Source organism: Phoca vitulina, unplaced genomic scaffold, assembly GCF_004348235.1.
Source record: "Phoca vitulina isolate PV1807 unplaced genomic scaffold, GSC_HSeal_1.0 scaffold28, whole genome shotgun sequence".
NCBI lineage: Eukaryota > Metazoa > Chordata > Mammalia > Carnivora > Phocidae > Phoca > Phoca vitulina.
Window position 1 is genome coordinate 26,834,728 of NW_022589731.1, and position 26,257 is coordinate 26,860,984.

At 60.5% G+C, this 26,257-nt stretch overlaps 2 protein-coding genes across 4 annotated transcripts in view; one reads left to right on the forward strand and one right to left on the reverse strand.

The window, feature by feature from the left end:
• Positions 1–23,460, forward strand: part of INPP5A (inositol polyphosphate-5-phosphatase A) — a 173,131-nt gene extending 149,671 nt beyond the window's left edge. For 2 of the 3 annotated variants that reach the window (XM_032423024.1, XM_032423025.1), the window contains 7 exons: positions 2,809–2,904; positions 3,033–3,107; positions 10,549–10,622; positions 18,506–18,617; positions 20,935–21,003; positions 21,824–21,910; positions 21,999–23,460. In XM_032423024.1, coding sequence (XP_032278915.1) covers positions 2,809–2,904; positions 3,033–3,107; positions 10,549–10,622; positions 18,506–18,617; positions 20,935–21,003; positions 21,824–21,904 — 507 coding nt within the window. In that variant the 3' untranslated portion in view covers positions 21,905–21,910; positions 21,999–23,460. The remainder of the gene's footprint in view (positions 1–2,808; positions 2,905–3,032; positions 3,108–10,548; positions 10,623–18,505; positions 18,618–20,934; positions 21,004–21,823; positions 21,911–21,998) is intronic. The other variant, XM_032423023.1, reaches the window with a different exon arrangement.
• Positions 23,461–24,805: 1,345 nt separating this feature from the next.
• Positions 24,806–26,180, reverse strand: NKX6-2 (NK6 homeobox 2). Its single transcript, XM_032423371.1, has 3 exons — positions 25,748–26,180; positions 25,490–25,662; positions 24,806–25,266 (listed from the first exon to the last, which is right to left on the reverse strand). Exons 1-3 carry the CDS (start codon positions 26,148–26,150, stop codon positions 25,012–25,014), a joined length of 831 nt encoding a protein of 276 aa, XP_032279262.1. The 5' UTR covers positions 26,151–26,180; the 3' UTR covers positions 24,806–25,011.
• Positions 26,181–26,257: the final 77 nt, after the last annotated feature.

The following is a 26,257-nucleotide window of genomic DNA, read 5'->3' on the forward strand; positions in this document are numbered from 1 at the left end:
GGAGACCTTCCAGCCCTCTGTTTAAAGCTGCCTTACCTAGTTCCTGTTCCTGATGGAATTTTTCAAATTTATGTTCAGATGTTTTTGGTCTATGTGCACATACCGCATGGAACTTTGGGACATACTTCCTAACAGACCTAGCTGCCCCCAGATCAGCCCAGTTTGTTTACTTTGTTCAGGAAGGCCCAAAAGGAGACTCGAACTCAGGACTTTCCTGACCTGTCCGATCCAGCCAGCTGGCATTCCCGGAAACCCAGGAGCCTGGAGCTCTGTCATGCACGTGGTAGGTGCTGGTCAGACCAGCGCATGCTTGCGGTGGGGACTGAGCTCCACCTGCTCACCGTCCGTGCTGCCTCGGACCACAGGGCCTTTCTGTCTGCAGCAGAGGGTACGGAGTGGATTCTGCAAGACTGCATCTTGAAGGCCCGGCTGGAAGGGTCCAGGGGTGCTCGCGTCTTCGGTCGGGTTTTGCACCGTGGGGGAGCATGGTGGCAGTTGAGTGGGAGCGCTTGGGACAGACTCAGCTCCTGGATGGGCGGGGCACGCAGGTGCCTCCGACCGCTGGTGGCTTTGTGTCAGGCTGGCTGTAAACTTCAGGATCCACAGAAAGCACTGGAAATAGCCCTCTGGGCTGACACTGGGGCCCTGGGTCCTGGGGCTGCCCCGTCCAGCAGCCCTGCTTCAGAACTTATCTGGACTGAGAAGAAACCCAAGAATTTCATTATCCACACAACAGGTGGACAGCCTTGGGGACAGCGGTCCCGTGAGATTCCAAGACAAAAACCGGCACTCCAAGTGCCAAGAAGACAAAGTGCGGGGCTGTCCTATCTGCTGCCCCTTCGTGTGGCTGCTGGTAATGAAATAAATCTTAGGTAGCTCTTAAAAAATAGCATTTTGGGTATTATTTTTTTCTCCTTTCAAAGGAAAAATCCCTTCCGTAAGTAGGCGAGCGGAAAGGCCCTGGCCTGCAGGTTTCTGCATGGCTGGTCATGACTGCAGATTGAAAGCAGAGAGGAGGCCGAGGCCAGGCTGGCCGGGGCCTGATCACTTCTTTACAACCTGGTGAATGAGGTGGCTCCGTGGGAGGGTGCGGAGAAAGCGCCGGCCTCTCTCCCAGCGCCTGGGCTGATCAGATGTTTATACTTTGGGAGCCCGCCCAAAATGGCTAAATAAAGCAATTTTTTAAAAAAGTTTCTAGCAGATGCCTTTGGGAGAAGAACCAAGAATTTCCTGAATCGCGTCCTGGGGTGGCTACAATGGCCGTCTGCCTGTGGAGCCCTCCCCCATTCAAGGAAGCACTTAAGCCACTTAAGCGCATTAGCATCTGGATGGAGCTGGACCTCCTCGGGACGCAGGGGTGGGCAGGGTGGCCGCGCTCTGCTACGGATTGTTCCTGCGCTTGTTCTAATCCGCACTGTTTGAAGGCGGCCAGACTGATTTGTGACACATGAGTCCAAAAGCCACTTTGGGGGCTTGACCTGCTTAACTCATCTGTGCTCTGAATGTCAATGGCCTGTCCTGGAGGACGCTGTGGGGACGGCAGCCGCTGCCTCCCCTGCCCCATGCTGGGCGATGTGCGTGCCCGCCCCCTGCGTACCTGGAAGGGGTCTGCCCCGCGGCTCTGGAGGGGCTTGCGGCTCATCCCAGTGGGTCCCTGCTCAGGAGGGGTCCCCATCCAACCCGGGCCTGCTCTCCCGCTCTTCCCTGGGTGAAGGGCTTCTCACAACTTCACAAGGGCCTGTGAGTCAAAATTAGTTGTTTTCTTGCAGTGGTCTTTTTTCTTTTTTTTAAATAAAACTCTTCTAGTCATTTTTAAAGAATAGCTCCGTTGCGGTTTGGTTTACGCACCAGTCTCAGTCCCAGGCAGCCTCAATGTGCCCTTTCTGGACATTTTGTGTGCATGGACCCTGGTCCCATGTGACCTTTCCTTAAGGAAAGAGCATCATCAGCGGCAGGGGCTGGGGGCCCCCGCTTCCCGCGTCCAGTCTGCCTTCTCTCTGTGCTGCTCTCCTTCTGAACAAGGACAAGTCCCTTGTACTTCCTTTGTTACATGCGTTCCTCAGTAGCCCTGATGGCTCGGGGCCCCGGGAGCCGGCTTGCTGCCCTGGGTCTCCAGTGTCGTTCTGTCGTTAGGGAGCCACTCGTTGGCACCTGCCCCAGCCTTTCCTGCCTCACACCCAGTTCCGACTGGGAGAATTTTCTCAACAAACCTGGACTTAATTTAGTTTGTAGTCCATCAGACGGTGGCCTGCTCGCCGTGACCTGGGCTGTGCGGTGCGGCCATGGGGCTGACCCTGCTCCCTCGTCCCTCTCCCCGCCTGTTCAGCTGTTCCCTCCCTCAGCCGGTCAATGTCTGCCCCCGAACCCAGCGTGGCCTCTGTTCTCCCTGGTGTTGCCTTCCCCGTCCTGTCCTGCTGCCCATGGGGCAGATCTCGTGGCAGTGTGTGTCCCCAGCCTGCCACGGGGACAGCACGAGACGGCAGTGAGTTCCCCGCCCCTGCCCTGCACAGGGCTGTCTTCAGTGAAGCCCCAGCAGACCTTCCAGGGTCCGAGCCGAGCCAGCTGTGGGGCAGCTCCCGGGAGCAGAGGTGGGCAGGAGGCCAGGGCCCGCTCCAGGTGTGCGGCGCTTGCCGACAGGCCTGCCCTTGGATGGGGTGCCCGTCACACTCCTGCTGCCGCGGTCCCTTTACGTGGAGGGGCTGGAAAGGACGGGGTCAGGGAGAGAGGCCAGGAAGTGTGCTGATCGCGTTGAGGAGACGGGCTGTGGGCCCCTCTCGTGGGACTGAGGCCCTTCTGTGTCTTTCCCAGACTCTCTGCACAAAGGCCACGATGCAGACTGTCCGCGCCGCCGACACCAATGAAGTCGTGAAGCTGATATTTCGCGAGTCGGACAATGACCGGAAGGTAAGCGCACCCCAAGCTGAGGGCCGTGACCACAGCAGGCCACCGTGGCCATTGGAGTTGGTGAGCGCAGGGACTGCTCGAGGCGTGGTCCCGCTCCGCCTGCACTGACGTCCGCTTCCACTCTGCAGGTTATGCTTCAGCTGGAAAAGAAACTCTTCGACTATTTCAACCAGGAGGTTTTCCGTGACAACAACGGCACTGCGGTGAGCGCTGCCTCCAGATGCCCCTGGGGTCCTGGGCCCCCGGGACCGTGCACCTGCAGCTGGGACAGTCCCCACCCCGGGTCTGGAGACCCTCCGTGTGGGAGGTGGGGTGCTCACGCCCTAGGTGCTCAGAGCGGCTGGCACAGGCCTGGGCTCCGTGTGCACGTCTGACCAGGCCTCCCCGTGGCTGCGTGTGTGCACGCGTGTGTGTGCAGAGTGCAGTGCGTGTTGGTCGAGACCTGGTCCTGCGGGAGCCACTCCTCTGCCTTGAAACCACCGCCCGCCGTCGAGAATCCAGAGACGCAGCAGGGGCAGCCAGACCCGCCACGTGATCCGGGCCTGCTGTAGTGTGTTTCTGGGGTATCCAGCTGGGCGGTAACAGAGTACTGGTGGATGAGCAGTTCATGTGTGGTAGCCCCACTGTGGCCAGTCCCAGTCTACGAGGGGACGGCTCCTGACCCCACGGCCCCCGGGCTGCAGTGTGCAGAGGCAGGTCCTGCGTGGCGCGTGCCAGAAGTGTGAGGCTTCCCTAAGGGCGGGTGCCCCGGCAGGTAGGGACACCTGAGCACACCTGCTGCCCGCCTGCCTGCCCTCCAGCCTGTCTGCTCTCCCTGCCGCCCACCCCCGCTCTGCGGGGCTCTGTGCATAGCTGTCCCCCTTTTCATCTCCCAGTCCCCCCACGCCCTGCAGTCTGGCCTCCGCGCCACCAAAACCATTGTCACCCACCTCGAGGACACTTTATTCCAAAGCTTGGACTTCATGCCCCACCCCGCCATCCCTGTGCTCATCTCTCTGCATCTGGGAGCCCCAGCTTGGTCTTGTCACCCCGCCCTCAGGCCCCGGCCGTGCTGAGTACTCTACACCTGTGCCTCAGTTTCCCGTCCGTGTGTGGGAGGATCCCTCCGGTCTGTGTGCAGATGGACGCTGGCAGGTGTCAGTGCTGGGAGATAGCACGGTCCCACCGGGCAGCAGATTGTCGGTCCTGTGTCCCTCCTTCACACTGCTGGCCAGGAACTGCACTCCCGCCTCCATCCCTACATCCACTCCTCCCTCCGTGGCCCTGTGTCCCCCCACCAGGTCTGTGTCCACCACCCCGGGGCCACTGCCTCTTACTTGCCCAAGAGCCCCATCAGCGTACCCCGAGCCTGGGGCCCAGCCTGGGGCTTGTCCCGCGCGCAGAGGGTCAGGCCTCCGCTCCAAGCCCTTAGCCACTTCCCATGGACCTCAGGTGAGCCTGGAGCCTGCTCTGGTCTCTGAGGCCTCACGCACTGCTTGGTTCTCTCTGTCCCCTCCACCCCCACCCCATTCGGGCACTGGGTTTACTTTTGCCCCAGCAGATGCTCTGATCTTCCTTACCTGCCCTTCCCACCAGCCTGTCCCAGTGGGCACTGTGCCCTTTGGCCCTGGCCAGTTCATATCTCACTTCCTCAGGGGGCCTCAGGCCCTGGCGAGGTTGACTCTCCTCCTATGTCCCCTGCAGTGCCCAGCTCAGCACGCAGACGCTTACAGCCCAGTCCACTTCCCTAGGCGGGAGGCACCAGGGTGAGGACCTGTCCTACCTGCCGTCCACGCCAAAGAGTGCAGCAACCCGGTGATTTCAGGGCCTGAGCACTCGGGGCACAGGCGAGCTCGAGGGGCAGGTTTGGGGACAGGACTGTTGGGGGGCACCAGCTGCAGGGGAAGTACCCGGGAGACTCTCTGGGCAGCTGCGTGACTTTCTGAGCTTGGAGGCAGGGTGGGCTCTCTGGGCCCCTGGTACAGAGACAGCCCCCTGACGCGGGGGGACAGTGAGGCCTCCAGGGCGGTAACAAAGCGGGCAAACAGCGGACACGGGAGTGGCACTGGGGCAGCCAGGGCCTGGAATGTTCCGGAAGAAGCAGGACATGGGTGAGCAGGGTATGCTGTGGGGTCTGAGCCAGGGCGGCATAGGGCAGCCAGGGAGAAGTTGTGCGTTCTGGAAACAGGGAGCCCGCGCACACGGACCCATGGTCATTGTCTTTCTCTGTTAGCGTCTGGATGAAGCATGTGTTGCTACCATTAGAAACAAGTGTTGTCGCCATTGGACATAGCACTTTTTATGTCTGTGTTTATCTAGCATATGAAATTTTTTAAGATGGAGGAAAGTTTGAATATTCAGGAGAATGTATTTTAGGCAGAGATGAAAAAATGCAGTTCAGAGTTACAGAGTAGATTTCCACGTGGCTGTTTTGGAAAGACCCACATGCCCCTTTGTCGTGTGTGTGTCCGGAATCTCACGTGGAGAGAGTCGCGCCCGGCCTGGCACCTTCCCCAGGGGTCTGCCGGGGCTTCTCCAGACCATCCTGCTGCTGCTGAGGGTCCCGGGCGCTCGGTGCCTTCAGAAATGCCCCGCAGGGTCACACCAGTGTGCGCGCTCTGTGCCCCGGGCCGCCTCCACGTCCATCACACACAGGAAGCGGGGTCGTCCAGACCAGCCACGGGGACAAGATAAATGGTCTGACGAGCCATCGCACCCCGGTGGGGAGGCACACAGCCCCACGGCCACTGGAACAAACAACCCATCCACAGGATGGATGTGCCTGTGCCGGACGCAGCCCCAAAATCCATCGCGCCCTTCATCAAGCACCAGTCTTGTACCCGTCTGACAGAAATTTAATTCAAGCTGGCTTCTGGAAATAATTATTGTATTTTAAGAGTAGTAATCATTGGCCGGGACATGATTGAATGTGTCCATGCCTATTGACTTTTTCTATGATTTATAGCTTTGTTTAGTCGATATTCCCATCGAAATTGTATAATTAATTATAAGTGTGGCTGTCAGGGCGGCAGGATGGAGTGCCCTGGTGAGGATTTGGAGAGATTAAATTTTCCTTGGCTGTCCCAGGGCAGGGCTTGGGAATCTTCACAGCGCTCGGCCTGTTGGATAGAGATGTTTTCTGTGTGTTTAGCAACTGCTCCAGCTCAAGGCGCATTGATTTTCCGGGCTCTTTTTTCTTTATCAGCCTGGTGTCTCTGCAGTAACAGTGGAATTTGTGTGGCTGGGACGGCTTCTGACAGATACGTATGATCAGCCAGGCTGCTTTATCATTGTCTACACATGCCCGCGCTGTTTTTCACTTTGTAATCAAGAAGAATGTTTAAGATACATGTGAAATTGGTTATCATGTTTCTGAAAAATCTCAAAGAGAAACAAATTATCAATTCAACAGAAATGCAACATAATTTCTAATCAGGAACCTCTCTCACAGCTGGAGTTGGCCCCAGGGGCCACACTCCCCCCTCCCCCCCACGGTTCTCATGGAGCCCAGGGCGCTGTCCCCTCCTGGTCCCACCGTGGGGGGGGGGGGGTGGCGTCCAGCACGCTGGCCGCCCGGCCTGCGTCCGGATGGGCCAGCTCGGGGGGTGTGTGGATATGTTTCCAGGCGGTGTCACCTGAGAAGCGTCCGTTCCCGGACAGGGGCTTGGGGCTGTGTGAATGTGGGCTGAGGTGTGGGCGCACAGCAGGACAAGCTCGGGAGGGGGGCCCTTGCGGACAGAGACCCTACCCTGGACGTCTGGGTCCTCCCCAAAGTGGCTCTGTTACTGTTTTAGCAACTGGAAGATTCAAACCCATTCCAAACCAGATATTTATTTGCTTTAATTTTCCTTTACATGCTCAGCAAGTAGAAATGTGGTGAAACGTGGTGGGGTCCAAGTGGCTCCCTCCCCAGGCGCAGCTGCTGTCCGGGACCAGGGTGGCTGGTCTGACAGGCTGTCCTCAGTCCCTCCTGCTCTGAGCCACGCCAGCGGCTCCTTCCTTCCTTCCTGCGAGGCCGCACTTGCTGGAGCATGTGTGGGCGCCATAGCGCGGGTACCTGCAGACCCCGGGCCGTGGCATCTGTGAGGAGTGGCTCAGGACCCCACCAAACCTCACCTGTATTCCAAAACCACATCACATGGATGCCACCTGTGTGGATGCCCTCCGGGCAGGTTCTGGCCACCGAGGCAGTGCGGGGCCCAGGAAGGCTAACAGGGTCCCTTTCTGAGGCTGCACAAAACAGAGGAATGTTCAGTAGGTGACCAATGGAAGCCACGCGCTCACATGCATGTGCTCATGTGCACCCAGGCATCCCCACACGGGTGTGCGCGGGCGCACACACACACAGAGCCAGCATCGCTGTGCCGTCACGTCCCCCTCCAGTCCCTCTCAGTGCCCCAGGGCTGATCGTGGGGATGTGGGAACCCCCCACCATTGCCCCTTGGGGTCAGATACACAGTGGAGTGAAGGTGGTCAGCGTCCTTGTGGTCAGAAATGTATCAACACAACAGAACACACGTGTGCACGTGTGTGAACAAACCCTGGCCACCAAGGACAGTGGGTCCTCCATCCTCGTGCAGAGTTTGAGAAGCAGCTGAGGGTTTGGCCCACAGCCGGGAGGCAGTGGTGTCTCCTTTAGGGAGCGTGGGGGTGTGGGCGGCATCAGGGAGCCGCCCGCAGTGAGGAGAAAAGAACCCCTTTCACAGGAGGAATCCGGGCACAGGCAGCGTCTCATTTCCTGAGAGACCTTTGGAAACCATGTTTGGATTTCTGTCAAAGTCCTGGGGCTACTAAGTGGGTGCTCCTCGGAACCAGGCCCCATTCTGGGTGCAGAATGGACACAGATGCCCCCATGGGACTCACAGGCTGCTGGGGACAGAGGAGGGTCAGGTGCAAGTGAGCCACACAGGAGAGACCGCGGCCGTCCGCCCGCAGGAGGGGTGCTCGAGGGGCAGGGAGCGTCCTCTCTGGCCGAGGCTCCAGGAGGCACGCTGCAGCTGCTGTGAGGTTGGGGCCTAGGTTATTCCCGGGTTTCCTTCAAAGTGTAAGGAAGAGAATTAAGTCCTAGCACGTCGCAGCTTTCGGGATTACAATCGGAGTATTTGTAGCTGAGCGCCTGGCCCCTCGCCTGCATTTCTCGTATCCGGGGGGCGATCAGATGGAGGGCAGGCACCACGTTTACTGTCCCCCAAATGAAGGTCCACGGGAGGCGAGCTTGTAGTCCAAAGCCCGACATACGGAGGGTGCGCCCTTGAGAAGATCGGATGAACACCAGAATAATTGATAGAAATTGTAAAATAAGAATGTTTAGAAGGATTAAAAGTATGAAAGAATCAGAAACAAACAACACGCCCTGAAAGAAACAGGCAGATTAAAAAACACGCAGAACTTGTACAAGTATTGCCGCGGAAGTGAAGTCCAGGTGGGTAAATTAGTGGTGGGACCGCCGAGGCAGCAGCGTGTAGGGGTGCGGCACCCCGAGCAGGCCGGCGGGGGTGGGGGCGACGTGCCGCGCCATGCCCTGAGAGGCCACGTTCGGCAAGCTGATGTTGGAACCACAGGAGACGAATCCTCAGGAGCAGGATGTGTCCACGCGGAACAGCGGGACCCCGGACGGAAAGAGAAGACGCGACAATAGAGCAGCAGCGGGATGCTGGCGCCAGGCGGCAACACCGTGACCCGAGGGAAGAGCCACGAGGACACGCTGCCGGCGCCGAGTCTGCATGCGGCCAGCGCCAGGGCGACCCCGGGACCTCTCACGTGGGTGGACGCAGCGGCCTCCGGCAGAGAGCAGGAGGGACTGCCCCAGGCGGCGGCGTGCGGAAGGAGCGGGCATGTGTGCGTGCAGGCTCCACGGGACACCGCCGGTCCACGGTCTCGGTCTCTGCGATGCAGCGTTTGTCTAAGCCTCCGAGCTGAATTTGGGAGAGATGGGAAGATTCGCTGACTTTGGGTGAGTGGAGCCCGGCTCTGCAGCCAGAAGCACGTGATCCTGCTGAAGGACACGGCCCTGGACGTTTCCGTTAAACCGTCGTTCAGCCGTGGCCACACTTCTCTAGATGCTCCGCACGGGTCCTTTCTGGAAACCCTGGCCCCTGACCTAGGGCCCGCCGGTCCCTCTTCTTAGCCGTCGTTGGTCAAAACCACACAGCGCCTGCATGAAGCCCGCAGCCCCCCGCCCCCCACGTCCACCTGCCGGAATCGGGGCCTGTGTCCCATCTGGGAAGGCTGAGAGTTCAAGCTCCAGGGTGATTTAGAGAAGAAACACGCTGTAGGCATGTGTGTGCATGTAAACGCAAGGACAAACACACGTGTAAGCATGCACGTAGCTTCGAGACCTGTCCAGGCCCCACACACGCACTCCAGGGTGCATCTCTCCCTAGAGACTTCCTCTCCATCCCCAGCCCCAACTGAAGGCCTGACTCAGGGACTTACCAGAAGCTGTTTGGCCTGGAGCCCTCCCTGGACTCTAGAGGATCTGGAGTCTTCCCTCGATGCAGGGGCAACAAGGCCGTTTGGTGCCATGAAAGCCAAGCCCCTGTGTGCTCCCCCGGGCCTCCCCTCCCCCTGCGGGCCCTCCACCCCATGTCTCCCCTGCCCACCCTGCACCCCTGCTCTGCAGCCGCCCCTGGGTCCTCCAGTCCCGTGCCCATTGGGGCAGCACTGGGCAGGCTCACACCCAGCAGATGTGAGCTCACAGGTGGCAGCTGTGGGGTCCGGGCCCCCAACCCCTGGCATCTGAGCCTCACCAGGCAGGGTCTGAGGCTCTCTGGGATTCGTGTCTGTGAGTGTTCAGGATTCTGCAGGAACGTGTGAGTGCAAGAGAATCGGTTTACCCTCCCAACCCACAGACCGTTCCTTCTGGTGCACATTCGCGCTGTTTTCCCCCTGACCTTCACCAGGAGAGCACCAGGGCTCGGCAGGGGGCGTGCTGTGTGCAGGTGGCTCGGGCAGCAGCCTGGCACACAGGTCATCCCCGTGTACACCGAGCTGCTGAGGCCACGCTTCACGAGGGATGAACAAGGTGGCCAGGACAGGAGCCAGGTGCTGGGGTCATGGGAGGACGTGATCCACGCGCACGTCCGAGGCCGTACCTAGTGGAGGCTCAGCTCAGCCAGGGTGGCTGGACGTTGCTGCTGGCACCCTTCCCTCCTGGGGGCACCGTGCCCTTTGGGGTTTGGTTCTGAAGAGTTCTAAGGGCAGACTGCTCTGTCTCCTCCACGTGTAGAGACCAGTGCTTCGCTCCCAAGCTTACTGCCGGAATCCCACACTGCCTGCTCGCTTTCTGACTTCGTGTGGGCAAAAATGAGAGCCACGTCCATTCCGTAGATCATTGCCTTGGCGTGAGGGCATTGCTGGGTCCGCTGCCCTTTGTGGTTTCGGCAGAGGAAGGTGGCCCTGCGTGGCCAGTCAACCATGGGCAGTGGGGCTAGAGTCCCGGCATGGCGTCCCAGGCAGAAGGGCGTGCTTGGTGCCCATGGATCTCCCCGGGGATAGGAATGGGCAGCTGTTGGCAGGGCTACCCACAGATGGACCAGTTGATGTGCCAGGCGTGTTTCCTGGAAGTTCCGTGGGTCCCTGCTGCACACAGACCACCAGAGACTTTCCTGTTGTCCAGTGAGGCAAACCAAAGTGACCTTATTTTTTTCTGTTTCTTTTCTTTAGCTCTTAGAATTTGACAAAGAGCTGTCTGTTTTTAAGGACAGACTGTATGAACTGGACATCTCGTTCCCTCCCAGGTAAGGAACACCCGCTTGCTGGATGAGCAGGTAACTTTTCTCCTCTCGGGCACCTGCGTGCACCACTCCACCTCCTGCCCTTTACACGACCTGAGGACTACAGCCAGCTGAGAGCAAGAAGCAGTTGTTATTTGCTCTTAAAAAAAAAAAAAAAATTATTTTTTTTAAATATGTAAAGTACTGTCTTCTCAGATTAGCACGCTGTGGGCCCCAGAGAACTCTGGGTTCTGGGTCTTTCTGGGAACATCAGGATCTTTGGCATTGTAGTGTGTTGGGGGTGGGTTCTGGGTTGTTTTTCTCTTTCTTAGGCATGGAAGCTTTTGCTGAGCTTTACTCTGGCGTTTACAGAATCTTTGAGATCTGCAGCAATGACAGCCCATTCCCTCGTGAGCAGCCTGGGGGATGCGGCCCACACAGGCACCCAGGGTCTTAGAGGGCGCGGGGCAAAGAGGAGCCAGCAGAGGTGGCCTTGGAAGCTGCAGCTGGACCTGCGGCTCAGCCAGCCCCGGTCATTCCGGGGGGGGCACCCTAAGGACACGGAGGCCCTATCATGGGACTCCTCCCCACCCCTCTCTCCTTTTTTAGATCCTGGGTGGAAATTCTCATCACTTGGGCATGTTCCGGGAAACTATAACACGGGCATGGGAGTGTCTCGGGGCGCACTCCACACCCTGTCGACAGAATAACTCTGCTCCTAGAACAAGCTCGGAAACCAGATGGGCTTTCATGCGCGCTCTGTGAGGGGCCCCTCATCCCCATGCCACTGTCCAGCAGTTGCACGTGTGAAGTCTGGCAGAGGACCCCACAGTCCACTGGACGTGGGACTTTCTGCTGCTCATGGGCATGGGCTGGTGCCCCTCTGACCTCGAGGTCCAGGTCTGGCCAAAGGGCCCACAGCGTGAGTTTTAGGGGGCCAGACAGGCAGGGACTGTGGGTCTGGAACAGCCAAGAACGCAGCAAGACCAGAGGAGCATACCCAGCAGTTCCCACCTGGGGACTGACCAAGGGTGTCCCCCTTGGAGCCCCGACCCTGCTTCACAGGTAGTCACCTGCGATCAGGCGCGCATCAGATACACCTGAGATCCAGAGGGATTCTTAGGATTTGTGAGACTGCCTCTTCCTGGGTGGGGTAGGCCAGATGTCCTGAATGGCACTCCCTATTTGAACAACTCGAGGATCTCTTTTTCGGGCTTTGCTGAGCTGGAGAGGAAGAAGGAGGCCTGGGGGCCACCTTGGGCAGAGGTCACCACCCTTTGGACACATGGACCTGCGCTGGCGTCTGCTTCTCAAGTTTCTCTCAAACCTGCCACCTTGAAAGTCACCTGGGCGCAGACATGGAAGATGCCAGCAGGACGTGGTCGAGGCCAGAGCCCGGGGTCCTGGTGGCCAGTGACCAGTGCCCCGGGGATGGGGGGGGGGGTGAGCAGCAAGCCCGCCACCAGCATGGGTGGCAGGGAAACCTGCGTGCCCACACCTGAACACGTCAAGAGTTTGGAAAGACAAGCCAACCCTCACACACCCACATAGGGTAGTGGGATCCTGGGCTGGTGGTCCTGGGCTGGTGGTCCCTGGGCTGGTGGTCCCTGGCAAAGAAAGCATGGGGCTCCCTGGGACGGTGGCAGTAGCCCACGGCCATGAAACCCTGCCTGCTCGTCTGGGGTCCTTTTCATGCCCAGACAGGAGAAGGGCATGACTTGCTGCCACATGGGAGGAGCCTGAGAGAGCCGCCTGTGCGTGTTGGTCATTGGAGTACCTCCTCCCGCATTCACCAGGACGCCTGGGGTGGGAGGTGCACACGGGGGTGGTCACCCTGCCCTCCGCGAGGTCCGTGGGGTGCGGGGCACAGCTGCTGAGCACAGACCTCCACGGGATTGCTTGGCTCAGGTGGTGGGAGAACGTCCTGCGTGATGTGGCCGGCGGGTCTCGCTGCAGGGTGCTGTCCTGGGCCGCCGGCCCGGGGAACCCCGTGAGCCTGTAGGAGCAGAGACCTCGCGCTGGTTGGGGACAGGAGTGGTGACAGGAGGGGACGCTGGCTTCATAGGGGCAGGCCTTGCCTGTTGGGTCATCAGATACTTTCCCTTTAGTTAGGAAGTAAGACTGTAGTTTCCGGGAGGGAAGGTGAAAGCTTTCTAACCAGACTGACGGCTCTCAACCACCAGAGCCCAGTTTCCAGTCAGAGATCCTGGTGAGCTGCCCAGGTCACCGCCCCTCCCCCGCTGCCTGGGCCATCGCCCTTCCCTGCTGGCTGCCAGGTTCACCCACCCCTCCCCTGCCACCCAGGTCACCACCCCTCTCCCCCCCACCCAGGTCATCCCCCTCCCCTGCTGCCTGGGTCACACCAGTCTCCCTCCTTTGGCTCTCGTGTATTTTTAAAACTATGTTTGTGACCAGAGTCCACAGCCCCAGGGTGGCCATGTGGGGTTTGGAGAGCTGCTCCAGGCTGTGGGAAGAGTATAAGCAACAGCAAAGTCAGGGAAAAGGACAGGTGCTGAGTGATGGTCAGGGGTCTGGTGCCTGCCAGGTATTCTCTGACGGGACCGTAAAATGAGTGGTCAGGCATGCTGTGTGTGCATGGGGTGTGTGAGGTCCCGTGCTGGTCTGTGCGTGCGTGCGTGGACACATACGTGCATACACAGGGATGAGGACAGAGGATTGTGTGCATGGGTATATTCACGCCTGTGCACTGCGTAGACACGTGCTTGCGAGCATGTAGGTGTGCGTGCATGTGTGGGTCTGTGTGTCCGTGCGTAGGTCAAGGTGTGTGTGCACAGGGTGTGTGAGTGGGTTACGGGACACGTGTGTAGAGTCCACCCGGGCATGGATGTGTGTGTGCGTGTGTGTGCGTGGATTCGGGTGTATGTCCACGGGTGTGTAGGTGTGTGCACAGAGTCGGTACCCGTGCGTGGCTGTATGCGCACACATCTGGGCATAGGGCTGTGTACGTGGGTGCGCCTGTATCACGTAGGTGGGAGGTATGGGCGGTGTGTGCGTGTACATGGTGCGTCACGTGCGTGACTACACGGGAGCGTGTTCACGTGCAGGATGTGTGTGCGTGTGTGCATGTGCGCAGGCACGTGAGTAGGGAGTGTACGTTCATGCACGTGTGTGTGGGTATGCTCTTGTGTGTGTGTGGCTTGGGCGTGTGAACAGCCCAGGAGACCTCACCCTGCACGTTTCCATTGTGTGAGAATGGCTCTTCACTTCGCAGGCTGCCCTGCGTTGGCCAGAAGGTCTCGACAAAGTGCGCCCTGTGTGTTCCCCACGGCCGCTGCGGCTCCTGGGGGTTTGTCAGGACAGACTTGTGCTCCCTGCACACTGCCAGGCTCCCAGTACTTTCTGGAAGGCTGTGAGGACTGGGCCCGTGGGGCCGTGGCTGCCTCAGGCTGTCTTGGGTCTGGTCTCAGCGAGGCCTCAGAACCCGGGAACGCAGGGCACGCCATCCGAGGGCGTCTGCCTGTCCCGGGGGGCAGTGTGGGAGGGCAGGGCGCGCAGAGACCCGGAGCATCCGTTCCTGTAGCTGCTGCTCGTGGTTTTCAGAGCCTTTCTGCCCTTATCCATGTGGTAAGGGCCTTGCACACCAATGGCGCGGTTCCGGTCCCTCCCTGAAGGCTCCTTCCCAGCACCGCACAGAGCAAGATGTTGCCCTGGGGCAGCCCGCGGCGGCCAGAGCTGCCCCGCGGCGGCCGGTGTCGCTCAGAGTGTCAGCACAGTTGCTCACCCGTGAGCCGCACGGACGTTTCGTCAGCGGACGGGCCTTGTAAGGAGAGAGCAGATCTTTGCAGACACGTTTGTCGCTGTTCTCTACCAGCTAACAGAGTCTCACTCCTCATGGACTAGAACTTACTACTGTCATTTTGCTAGAAAAGGTGCTAATATTTCAGGCGGTTACGGAGCCTTCAGCTCTGTTCTTCTCCACCGAGGGCTCAGCGCGATGGCACCTTCATTAGGGTGACCGGGCGTGGGTGACGGTAGAGGCGGAGTGTGCCGCAGGCCAGGCTGGGGTGGGGGCAGGCCGGGGGGCCCACGCCTGCGCTCCACGTGGCGCTGCCCCCGCCAGCACGCCGGGGACCGCACCCCGCCACGTGAAGGTCCGCGATGCCAGCTGGTGTGTCCCTGAGCCGATGACGGGCCGCGGCGTGGGTCTGGAACCGTATCTGTGACCCACTAGTTCTTGGCCGCGGGAAGGGGTCCTCGCCCACACACACAGCTGGCCACATCACCCGCCGGGCCTTCGGGACGCCCGGGCTGCCAGACCGTACACGTGTCCCAGATGTCGGCGGGCGTCGGACGGCGCGTCCCTCCCGTGGGACACTGTCAGGCGCCTGGGCCCGTGCACATCCTCCAAAGCTCTGGGTTTTCCTTGAAAGCTGGAATTTGGGGCCATTATTGACAACAAATACCCTTGGATATTTTCCTGGAGGGGAAAAATGGCTCATTTCATTGCTTCTTGAGAAAACTCCTGTCTGATGCCCATTTCTGAGCGACAACAGTCTCTGCCTTTCTAGCAAAACAAAGATACTCCACGAAAATGAGCCAAAACGGCCACAGGGCAGAGCACACCATGTGTGTCCGTCCATCTCCTGCGCCGCGTCTCGAAACAGCACGCCTCCCAGTCTGGAGAGTCAGTCAAGGAACCATTGGTTCCTTTGTGTGGGCACTCTGAGTCTGTGTGACTCCCGCCACCGTCACCCACGTCCCAGGCCGCTGCTTCCGGCAGACGGCGCGTTAGGGAGGTGATGAGTAACCTTCCAGACCCACCTGGAAGGGTGTCAGGGACCCCGGGGGCTCCGCACCCCACACTCCAAGACCAGCCAGAAGCTGGGAGGAGCCAGAATGTGCACCGATGGCCGGATGGGTACTCGCTGCTGAAGGGGAACGCCCCACAGCGGTGGCCACGACCTGCGCTCTGTGAGCCCCACCACGCCGCCCTCCACTTGGGAGAGCGGGTGCAGAATGTGCCGGTCTGGCTGTGGTTTCCGTGTCCTCCTGCGCCCGGCCCTGTAGATTCAGGCTGGCGAACACGGCCGGGCTTTGGGCCTTCCTGGCCGTGTCGTCGGGCTTGGGGCCGTGGAGACTCCACCCGCCTGCCCTGTGGCTCAGATGGAGTCCTGAGCCTGGTCCACAGGGCCGGTCGCCGGCCACGGCAAAGGGGCCGCTGCCCACATCCTGAGGGAAGAAGCTCGAAGGGCAGGGAGGGCCGCGTGCTTGAGGACAGGTGGGCGATTGTTAGCATCATCACCAGCGGTCACGGCGGCTCTCCCTCACGGTGGGGGCACAGCTGGGCGCTTGTCCTGTCTCCCCTCCCCCCGCCGCTGCCAGAGTTTGCTTCCAGATAAGTGTGCGTGCACGGCAGGCGTGGACTTAACCACCGTCCGCTCTGGAGGTGTGCAGGCCGCAGACTGGCAGCATCGGGCCCCGTGCCCTGTGCTCAGCTGTCGGAGGAAGGATGGGGTGCCGCCTGGCCCCCTCCCTCCCTGGGCCTGTCTGCACCAGCTCCGTTCTGGTGTGCCCCCTTCTCCGGGATCAGGGGCCACAGGGCATGGCCCTGGGGCTGTGGGGGAGGGGCAGTGCCCCCACCAGCAGGACACCTCTGGGGATCAGCTTCTTTCTCCTTTTGAGTCACCTGTGTTCACACTGGACTGTGGCAGCCGGCTCCTGCGCAAGCACGATGGGCCAGGGCCCCGTGGGGTCCCAGGACTGCCCTCGGGGGCAAACCCGGAAGCTTGCTCTTCTCTGGGACTCACCCCAGCACCACCGTGTGAGTTGTGACCACCTGTCGGATCCCAGCGTGGACAGGGCGGGAGCTCCGTGTTGCCTCCCTGACAGATTTTGTGTCCTGGCACAAACCCAGGCCCGAGGTATAAACACTGAACTTTGGCCCCGGTGTACATCCTCGTGGTCTGTGGGTGCCGTGTGCAGCCCTAGATGGGACCCCAAGACCAGCTGGGGCCTGCAAAGGGGTTTCTGGTCCTCTTGGCAGCATCGGGGGCGTAACTGGGCGTCAAGGGTGGTGTCTGGGCGCGTGGCGTTCATCCCATTTCCGGACCATGTCTCAGCGTGATGCTTTTAAGCCTCGGACGACTCGCTGTCTCCTGGCAGAGAGCCCTCACCACACCTGCTGCCCGCTCGTGGCCACCCTCACCCCTGACCTCTGCCCCCAACAAGGGGGCTTCTTGTTCTCGTCCCGCAACTCAGCACATTGTCCTCTGGAAACTGGGGTTGATCCGTGTGGACCCCCGATCCCCGGCTCACAGGCAGCATGTTCCGGAGAGAGCCTGCCACCAGCCTCGGCGTGTCCCCCAGGCACCCAGGCGAGGTCGTGCGTGCGAGGCGAGCAGTCCCGGCCGGGTGGTGTCGCTCCCTCACGGTCACAGCTGAGCCGGGCGCCCTGCACATGTGGAGCAGGGGTGGACGGCCGGCTCGCCACTTGTCCTGCAGAGGAGTTTCTAGGGTAGTTCGTGTTCTGTGCTCTCTACATGGGTGATGCTGTTAGAAGTAGGAACTGTGTTGTTTTAGCATATTTGCTGCTTTGGGTCTTTAATCAAGTGAAGCAGTGATTTCCTGAGGGGCGAGGGCCCTTGGCCACTGTTTCTGGTGAAAGCGTGGGGGACCCCTGATGGGACGGGGCGAGGCCGGGAACCGTTAGCTCAGGGCAGAAGTATGTTCTGCGAAGCCTGATGGTCACGGCAGGACACAGGTCTTGAGGCCACAGAGCAGAGGGCCGGGGGCCAGAGTCCTCAGCAGCCCGGGGGCCACCGCAGGAACGGCTCCTCTCTCCCAGCAGCAAGCAGCGGGAAAGCACAGCAGAGAATAAGCCAATTCACAGCTAAGACCATATGGTACTTTGGAATTAACCTAAAAACAAATTTTTACAAGAAGTTTAGACCCTAAGATGGCCGTACAAGATGCACCACGGATACGCAGACCCTGGTGCGGATGCAGCCGACACAACGACACGTCTCCCCAAGGCCAGCTCGTTCTGAGTTCATTTATTACTACTCGGTCGCAATCACAATGCCCACTTGGGGGTGGGGCCGGCAGTTTTAAGTGGACGGAGGCAGGCCCACTGGGCCCGGAGGCAGGATTGTTCCAGGGAGTTCTGGAAACAGAAGGAAGCTGCCCGTAGGCCCGAGGAACATGAGGGGGACCAGCTGGCCACGTGTGCGTCTCTGCTCATCGGTGGATCAGCTGTGGTGGCTCCATCCCCAAGGGGCCGCCAGGGCCTCTCCCGGGGGCTGAGCCGGGTCAGGGCATGGGAAGGGGTTCCTGTGTGGCGAGAGCCGTGAGTCAGGGACAGTCACAGGCCATGCCACAGCAATGAGCCCATGACCTGGGCACCAGGCGCTTGCCGAGACCAGATGCTGTGGTGAAGCGGGCGTGGGGATGGGGCGTGGGGACGGGGCGTGCACCCGCGTCACGCCCCAGCTTCCGGAGGCTCCCCCCAGAGACGTGAGGAGACATCTGAGTGGGAGTCCCACAGCGGCGCCACATCTGAGTGGGAGTCCCACAGCGGCGCCCCTGCATTCACAGGCAGGTCAGGCCATGCGCCGGGCAGGCCCCTGGGATGCAGGGGGGGGCAGGAGGCCCGTCTTCCCCATTCAGGTTTTCACTGTCCTGACTACATCCAAAACTAAAACCACAGTATCCTAGACAATGCCATTGGTTTGTCGCAAGATCCTGTTACAACAAAAATTCAAGTGAGAACTTAAATCGCGCGTTCGACTTCGTGTTGTGGAAACCTCTCTATGTGGGTTTTTTCCCTGCGTGGCGTTGGCCACTCCGCGTGCGTGGGAAGAACCACACAGCCCTCCCCGGGGACTCGGGAGACGGTGGGAGGCGGGGCTGGAGCCAGCAGCCGACCAGGCGCCCTTGTGTCCCCCCAGCTACCCGTACAGCGAGGACTCCGGCCAGGGCCAGCAGTACATGAACACCCGGTGCCCTGCGTGGTGCGACCGCGTCCTCATGTCCCCATCCGCCAGGGAGCTGATTCTGAAGGTAAGTGCCAGAGTCGCCCCAGGACCAGCCACACAATAGGGGCCCCCGGGATGGGCCCTGGCGTTGTCCTGAGATGGGTCCTCGGCCACCTGAGACCCAGCGCCCGGGCCTGAGGGGCCCCCGTGACATCCGATGTCTTTCTGAACCCACAGCATGCATACAGGGTCATCAGTGCCTTCAAAATCCTCATAGTTTATTGTATCCTCGGGAATGAAATGTGCTCTTGTCCGCGAGAGCGCTGGTGTAAAGCGTGGTGGACACGTCGGTCCTTATTTCCCCAAGATGTAAATCAAGAGCCTGATTCACATCTGGGCTCGACACGGTAGAAACGAGCGGGAACATTCAAGAGGTGGCACCCTGCGCTCAGGTTTCCTGTGGCCTCCTGATTTTCAAGAGTTTTCAGTGCCCACATTTTAATACAAAAAGGGTGTTTTCAAAAGAATCAATATCTGAATTTGTTTTGTCAACCCCATCAATGGGAAATCACACACAAGTGCATTGATTTGGGGGTGTGGGGGCCGCGGGCTGGTGCTCAGAGCAGACATGGGCCTTTGGGGAGCCATCCCCGACCTGAGCTCTGTTTTAGGTTCCAGTTGCCCCCCCCCACCAGGACCCCTTAGCTGGGCCCTGAGTCCTCACCCCGGGGACTGGGAGCACACTGGGCAAGAGGGGTCACAGCCAGGAGGGCAGAGCCCCCCACATGCTGCCCCAGGCTCATAGCACGCCCTGCCATGCACACGCCCTGTGCCCCGTACTCAGTGGCCCCCCAGCCCAGCCCTCTGTGTTCTTCCCTGAGCCCAGAGGAAGCCAGCCGGCGGCTTGCAGCAAGCTTGCTCCGTCGGGGCCTCGGCACTCCTCCCGCTGCGCTGTGTGCTGGGCGTGCCCCCCTGTGACCCTCGCACCCAGGGCCCCCCCGCCGGGGACAGCTCCCGGGGCCACTTCCCCAGGGGCCTTCCTGGCTGACGCTGCACTGGATGTCGGCCAGGAGCGCCTGCCCGGTGCCCGGCCTCGGACATAGCCCTGCCCTCTGTGCCGGGCCTGCTGCTGACGCTCTGGAGTTGGCTGTGTGCGCTGCACGCTGCCGGCCCTGAGCACGTGCGGTGTCCGGGCGCACGGCTACAGCCAGAGCAGGGGCCGCGGGCGCCGCGGGGACAGAGAAGAGGCAAGTGTGGTCTACAGGGAAAGCACCCACGCCGAGGAAACTGCATTCTGCAGGAAGCTGAGTGTGTGCGGCCGGGCGGAGGCCGTCCCTGTAGACTGTTTCGTGCTCACTCTGAGCTTGGACGCTTCTGAGCTGGAGGGGGCGCCCCCCCCCAGGCAGACGTCCCCCAGGCCCTCCCCGGGGCTGCCGGGCGGCAGCGGGCGTTACCGTCGGATCAGACGCGCCTCGTGAGCAGCTCCTCGGCCTCATCCATCATGCTACGCTCGGGTACCTCGTCACCGTGTTCCGTTCTGCTTCCCCAGCCCTAAAACACCAAAGGTGGCGGGCTGGCGGCGCTGCTGGGGAGCTGCCGGGATGCGGGCTCTGCTGTAATTGGTTTATCTGTCTCAAGATGATGCAGTTGGAAACCCACAATTTTATGCTGCCTTTGTAAATTACCGTGCTGCGCTTGACGGATGTCCCCCACTTCCGCGAGGCAGCGTTGCGATCGTGAAGGATGGGAAGTGCTCACGCATACGGAGCAGAAGGTTATGTTTTTATACTTTCTGGCAGGCGACCATGCTGGAAAGTAAATCTGACCTTAAGCTTCCTACTGCATTAAAGATAATTCAGTTTTAACTTCATAGTCTCGGATGCTTCAGCTATGGATATAAAAATCCGGCCCATTCGGAGCTGACTGACTGCCAGGAATGACCCCTTCGCAGTTGCCCCCGAAACGCGGGTGTCTGCCTGGCCTGAGGACACGGAGGCGCAGGGAGGGAGGGGCCGGGGTGCACACAGCGGTTAATTAATGTGTACAAAGTGCTTGGCGCAGCCGCCTGGGATTCAGAGACGTCTGCTCCCGTGTGAACACAGTTCTGGGCTAATAGAACCGGCTGTCCAAACAAACGGAAACAGGGAAAACGGACGCCAGATGCACGGTGGGGGGCGGGGGGTGCCTGAGAAGAAAGCCCTTCCCCAGGGGCATGTGCCAGAGGACAGCTTGGGGGGCCCCCACCCCAACTCCCGTCCAGAAGCAGGAAGAGCCAGGGGCTCAGCGGCTCCCAGGGCTTCCAGAACGTTCTGCCTGCTGGGAGGTGGCAGGTAGCTCGGGCTCCCCGAGGAAGCCCCACTATCCCCACCTTCCCACACGGGTCTCTCTGTTTGCTTTCCCAGTCGGAGAGCGAGGAGAAGGTTGTCACCTACGACCACATTGGGCCCAACGTCTGCATGGGAGACCACAAGGTGATGTGTCCGCGCCGTGTGCAGTGCGGGGCTGGGCGGGGGCTGGACGGCGGGGGCAGCGGGTGGCGGGGTGGACAGCGGGGGCAATGGGCAGCGGGGGCTGGACGGCGGGCCGAGTTACTGCTCCTCCATCGGCCCACACAGCGCTTGCCCAGATGGTCTGTGTTTACGTAATCGTAATAAAATACCAGAAGGTAGGTAGGTAGGTAAAGAAGGCAGAGAAGACTAGTCACAGTAGAATAAAATACAGAATTTTACTACTTATAACAAAATACTGTCCACAGCCAGTGATTTCCGAAGGTCGTTTTTCTAGTGTGCATTTGGGATACCGTGACTTCTCATGGCAGTGAGCACAGATGCGTCCTTCAGGGGGACGCTGAGTATTTGTGGAGGGACGCGCTTCGTACGCGTGAGCGTCCCTAACCCCGAGCCCCAAAGTCTCACTGAGGGTGATGCTGGCCGCGTCTTACCTTCAGCCAAATTGGAGACACCCGCGCTTCCCGTGTGCAAGGCCTCCGGGCCGTGACCACGGGGTGCATCGTCCTGACGCGCGCCCCCCACACTGGCGCCCGGGGGGAGCGGACCCGGCACAGCTGCCGGGTTAGTCAGCAGTCTACGTGAGTTTTTACCTGGAAATCATGCCCTTTCCAAAACTCAACCCCAGCTCCAGGTGTGAGGTCACTGGGGTCTCACGCTGGTGCTCGCGCACAAGGCAGGGGGACGCAGTTTGGGCAGCCGGGGGAGGGCAGGGATCCGGAGTCGGGGGGTCAGGGTGGGCGTGTGGCCGCGGGCTCTGACGCCCTCTCTTCTCCCGCTGCAGCCCGTGTTCCTGGCCTTCCGCATCGCGCCCGGGGCAGGTAAACCTCACGCCCATGTGCACAAGTGTTGTGTCGTGCAGTGACGTGTGGTAAATATGACTCCTTCCCTTGGCTTCACCTTTTCTCAGCTTTTCTTGGTGTGTTTGTTCCTTTAACGAGTGACCGATTCCACGGCAGGGAGGCGATGCCAGCGACACCAGAGGGCCCTTCGCGAGACCTCCCTGTAGCGCCGGGAGCCGGCGGGAGTCCCATCCATTGAAACACGTCCTCCTAACAGCTGCATCGACAAACCCGCCCGAGCGCCACCCGCTAGACGGCCGGCCCCACACTTCGCTTCAGCCTCCGGACCGTTCCGGAAAAGCCTCACATACCTCACTGTCTTGTCTGTTCATGTGACATTAAGTAGAAATATTGGGTTTTTGTAATAAGTCACCGTCCTGTTGCCAAAACTCTATAGACAGGAGAGGGAGTCTGTATTTTAGACTTCAGAGTTTCCATTTTTAATAATTGTCAGCGTGGGAAGAGCTTCTCCGGCGTGGAAACCCCCCAGGTGTCCCAGGTCCCCCTCTGCCAGCTGGAGGCGTGCCCGGGGGCGGGCGGCGGGCGGGGGCTCTTTGCGACTCCGGCAGTGTGGCCACTGTGAGGAGAGCAAGGGGCCCTGGTCTTCGCCTCGGGCGGGTCCCCTTCCGTGTTATTTACTGCCGCGTTACATGGTTTTTGAATCACACTGCAGCTGCTTTCCGTTTTTATATATATAAATATATATAAATATATACTTTTTAAAAATAATTTATAAATCTTACCAAAACTTACGCTAAATATACTTTCCGGGACGAATGCTTGCGAGGGTCCTGTCGGCAGGTAGGAATGGAGTCGAGTTCGGGGACGTGCACATCCGCACAGACCCATCTGGCCCTGCGGCCTAGCGGTGCCGTCCTGCGTGGACGTCGACCACAGCACATCTACACTTGCAGATTCTTACTCCTCTGCCTTTTTTTCTGTGTAATATTAAGAACTGAATGTGAAGTTTCTAGCTAGCTCGGGTGTACCTTTTAAGAATTTTGTAAACTGTCCCGTCTGTCTTTTGTTACTGTTCTATGGTGCCAAGTATTCTACATAAAACAATAATATCATGGGAGAAACAAAAATAGCCTAGTCTGCTTCAGATAGAAACTGCTTTTAACATGGGCTGTATATAAAACTACTAAGAGAAACAAAACCGTAAGTTTCCTCGGCTGCTCCGTTGCACCCAGCCTACGTGGTAACCTTGCTGCGACCATCTCCCCTAGCACGAAGTACAGCATTAAAAGGTCATTGCAGAGCCTGTGGATGAAACACAACCTATGTTTTATTGATCTGCTTTAGAACACTACACAATTCCTGGACTGGGTGAAGGCCTTAGATGCTCGTTTTTAGGTAAATCACTACCATTGCAAGTGATTGGGTGTCCGCTTGCTGATCTGTTCTTGACAGTGTGGTCGGGGTCAGTGCTTTGGCCACTCTGCTCTGTCCACGTGCCACACGGCAGGCCCGCCCCACGAGCTTCTGTGTAACGGGGTTTCAGCTGTTGGTCACTGTGGAGGCCTCTAAAAATGACCGCTCCGGTTCCTAAGCAATAAAATTGATCATGGTGAAAACAGTCCTGAGTCTGCTTTGTTTCTCCGCCTTCCCGGTCCCCATCTCCTTTGAAATGCTAAGTAACGGGAGGGCGCTCCTTTGTGGGCTCACCAGAAATCCCGGAATGTCATTCTGTCAGACATTTTCACACAAAACCAATCTATCAGTTAAGTGCAGAAAAATAATCTTTTGGGTTTTTTACCGTAGTGGTAACTAATGGGAATTACCCTCAGCATTTAAAGACGAGGTTATAAAAATGCACTGCCTTCCTCAAAACTTTAAAACTGGGATTTCCTTTGCTCTTAACTTGAGCTGAGAACGATTCACTCACAGAAATAAAACAGATTTTAATATTGCTCCCTTAAAAAGAAGACCAGCCAGTGGCTCAAAAGAAATGTCTTTTTTAAAAACTGATGGTGCAGCCACGTGGCATAGAACAGAAAACAGCCTTTTCTGTTTCTCTGTAACAGTTCCAAAAATGCCTTCAAGGAGAAACCTTATCATAACGCAATCACTTCTATTTAATTTTTAAAATTACAACTCAAGAGTTCCGCGCAGTAGGACGCAAGCACGCAGAGCCCCAGCCCCAGAGTGTGGAGCCCCGCCGCCGGCCCGCTCCCTGCGCCGGGTGCGGGCCGCGGAGGGCCTGGCCCGGTGGGAGGGAGTGCGAGCCGTCCCTCGGAGGGCAGCAGCGTTACTTGGGATTTCTCTTTGGCGTCCCGGTCTGAATCAAATAGTTTCTACGGATTAAAAACTATGGAACCGGGCTGCAGACGAGGTTAAAATCTGTGAGCTGCACGCTTAGCGCGCAGTAGGAAACCTTTAGCTGCTAAGGCATTTTAAGATCTGCGTAATCGGATGAAACACATCGGTGCGAGCCGGGCGGCAGCCTAGGACTCGCCCCGCGCCCGCCCCGGGGTTTCCGAAAAGGGGGACGCGCGCGGGTGAGTGCTCACCTGCCGCCGACCTCCGCCACTGAGCCGGCCCTGCAACCCCCGGCAGGGCGCGGGGGGGGGAGGGGGCGCCGCACCTGTCGCGGCGCGTGCACCTGCCAGCGCTGCGCCCCGCGCCCGCTGAGTTTCCGTCCGCGGCCCGTCCGGCTCCGCTGGGCGCTCTCTGGCGTCGCGGCTCCTCCGGCGCTCCCGGGGCGGCCGTGGGGGTCTCGGGGCCAGGGTCGCCCTTCCCCGCGCCGGGCCCTCGATGTCCCCTTGCTCCTGCGAGCTGCCGCCGCCCGGGCCTGGGGACACGCGGGCCGGGGTCGCACCGCGCGCCTCGCTGCCAGCCCGGCCCCGCGGGGACAAAGACTGGGGGGGCAGGGACCCGCGGGGGGGGGGTGTTTCGAGAAGGAAGACACACGCGGTGCAGCCTCCGGAGCCGCGGCTCCGCCGGGGACGTGTTAAATAATTTATTGATTATACAAAGTGATTCCGCCCGGGACGCGCGGCCCCGCGCCCTCCCGAGCCCGCGCCGGCCGCTTTATAACTTATTCTGTAAAAATATATATACACACGGGCGGGCGGCGGCGAGGGGCGCCGGCCCGCCCCGACCCTGGTTGCTCCGGCCGCGCCCGTGCTCACAAGGCGTCCCCCGCGCCGCCGCCGCACGGGCTGACCAGCGCCAAGTTCGCGGGCTTGTGCTTCTTGAGCAGCCGCGTGATCTTCTCGTCGTCCGAGTTGGGGTCCAGGGGCCGGTTGTACTCGTCGTCGTCCTCCGCGTCCGAGCCGCCCACCTTCAGCTTCTCGGCGTCCGAGTCCTGCTTCTTCTTGGCCGACGCCATCTCGGCCGCGTGCCGCTTGCGCCACTTGGTCCGGCGGTTCTGGAACCACACCTGCGGCGGAGGGGACCCGTCAGACGGCGCCTCGGCAGCGGCCCACCCGTGCGACGCGAGACCCCGCCGCCCGCGCCGACGTGCAGCGGCCGCGGAGCAGCGGCGCCCCCGGGGCTGGGCCGGGGCGGGCTGGCGGCCGAGCGCACACCGTTCGCCGGACGCGGGCGGCGAGTCGGCGTCGCGCAGCGGGGCCCGCGGGAGCCGCCGCGCACCAGCCGCTCACCTTGACCTGGCTCTCGGTCATGCCCAGGGAGTAGGCGAGGCGCGCGCGCTCCGGGCCCGCCAGGTACTTGGTCTGCTCGAAGGTCTTCTCCAGCGCGAAGATCTGCTGGCCCGAGAACGTCGGCCGCGAGTGCTTCTTCTTGCCGTCCTTGTCCAGGACGCCGCCGGCCTGGGCTGCAAGGGAGGGCGGGTGAGCTCGGCCTGCCGCCCCGCGCGCCGCCCCCGAGGCCCCGCGTCGCTCCCCTCGCGCGCCACCTACCCGGGCCGGCCAGGCGCGGGTCCCTCCAGGGCGAGCCCTGCACCACGCCGGGCCAGAAGATGGGCGGGCGCCCGGGCAGCTCGGCCAGCGGCTTGGGGTAGCCGCGCGCCACGGCCGCGGGCCCGAAGTAGACGCCGGCCGACGAGGCGAGCCCGTTGAGACGGGGCAGGCCGCCCAGGAGGCCGCCGCCCGCCGCGCCCACCGGCCGCCCCAGGATGTCGCTGATGCCGTGGGGGGTGCCGAGCGGCAGCTGCGCGCCCAGGCCGCCCAGCGCGGGCGCCTTGAAGCCGGCCGGGCCCTGCAGCGCGTACGGGAACAGCGACGTCTTCATCTCGGCCATGTTGTGCAGCGCGGCCAGCGGCGCGCTGCTCAGCACGAACGCGCCCGGCCGGTTAGCGTCCATGGGCGCCGCTGCCGCCGGCCCGGGCGCCCATCCGGGCCCCGCCGCCGCCGCCGCCGCCCGCGCCCGCCGGCCCGGCAAGTTTGCGCGCGGCCCGGGGCGCCGGCTGC

Excerpts from the sequence above, each read along its gene's own strand:
- NKX6-2 (XM_032423371.1), bottom strand. The coding sequence starts at position 26,150 with ATGGACGCTAACCGGCCGGGCGCGTTCGTGCTGAGCAGCGCGCCGCTG. Across the intron at positions 25,663-25,747 it reads CCCGCGCCTGGCCGGCCCGG|CCCAGGCCGGCGGCGTCCTG; the intron begins GTAGGTGGCGCG and ends CCTCCCTTGCAG. Across the intron at positions 25,267-25,489 it reads TGACCGAGAGCCAGGTCAAG|GTGTGGTTCCAGAACCGCCG; the intron begins GTGAGCGGCTGG and ends CCTCCGCCGCAG.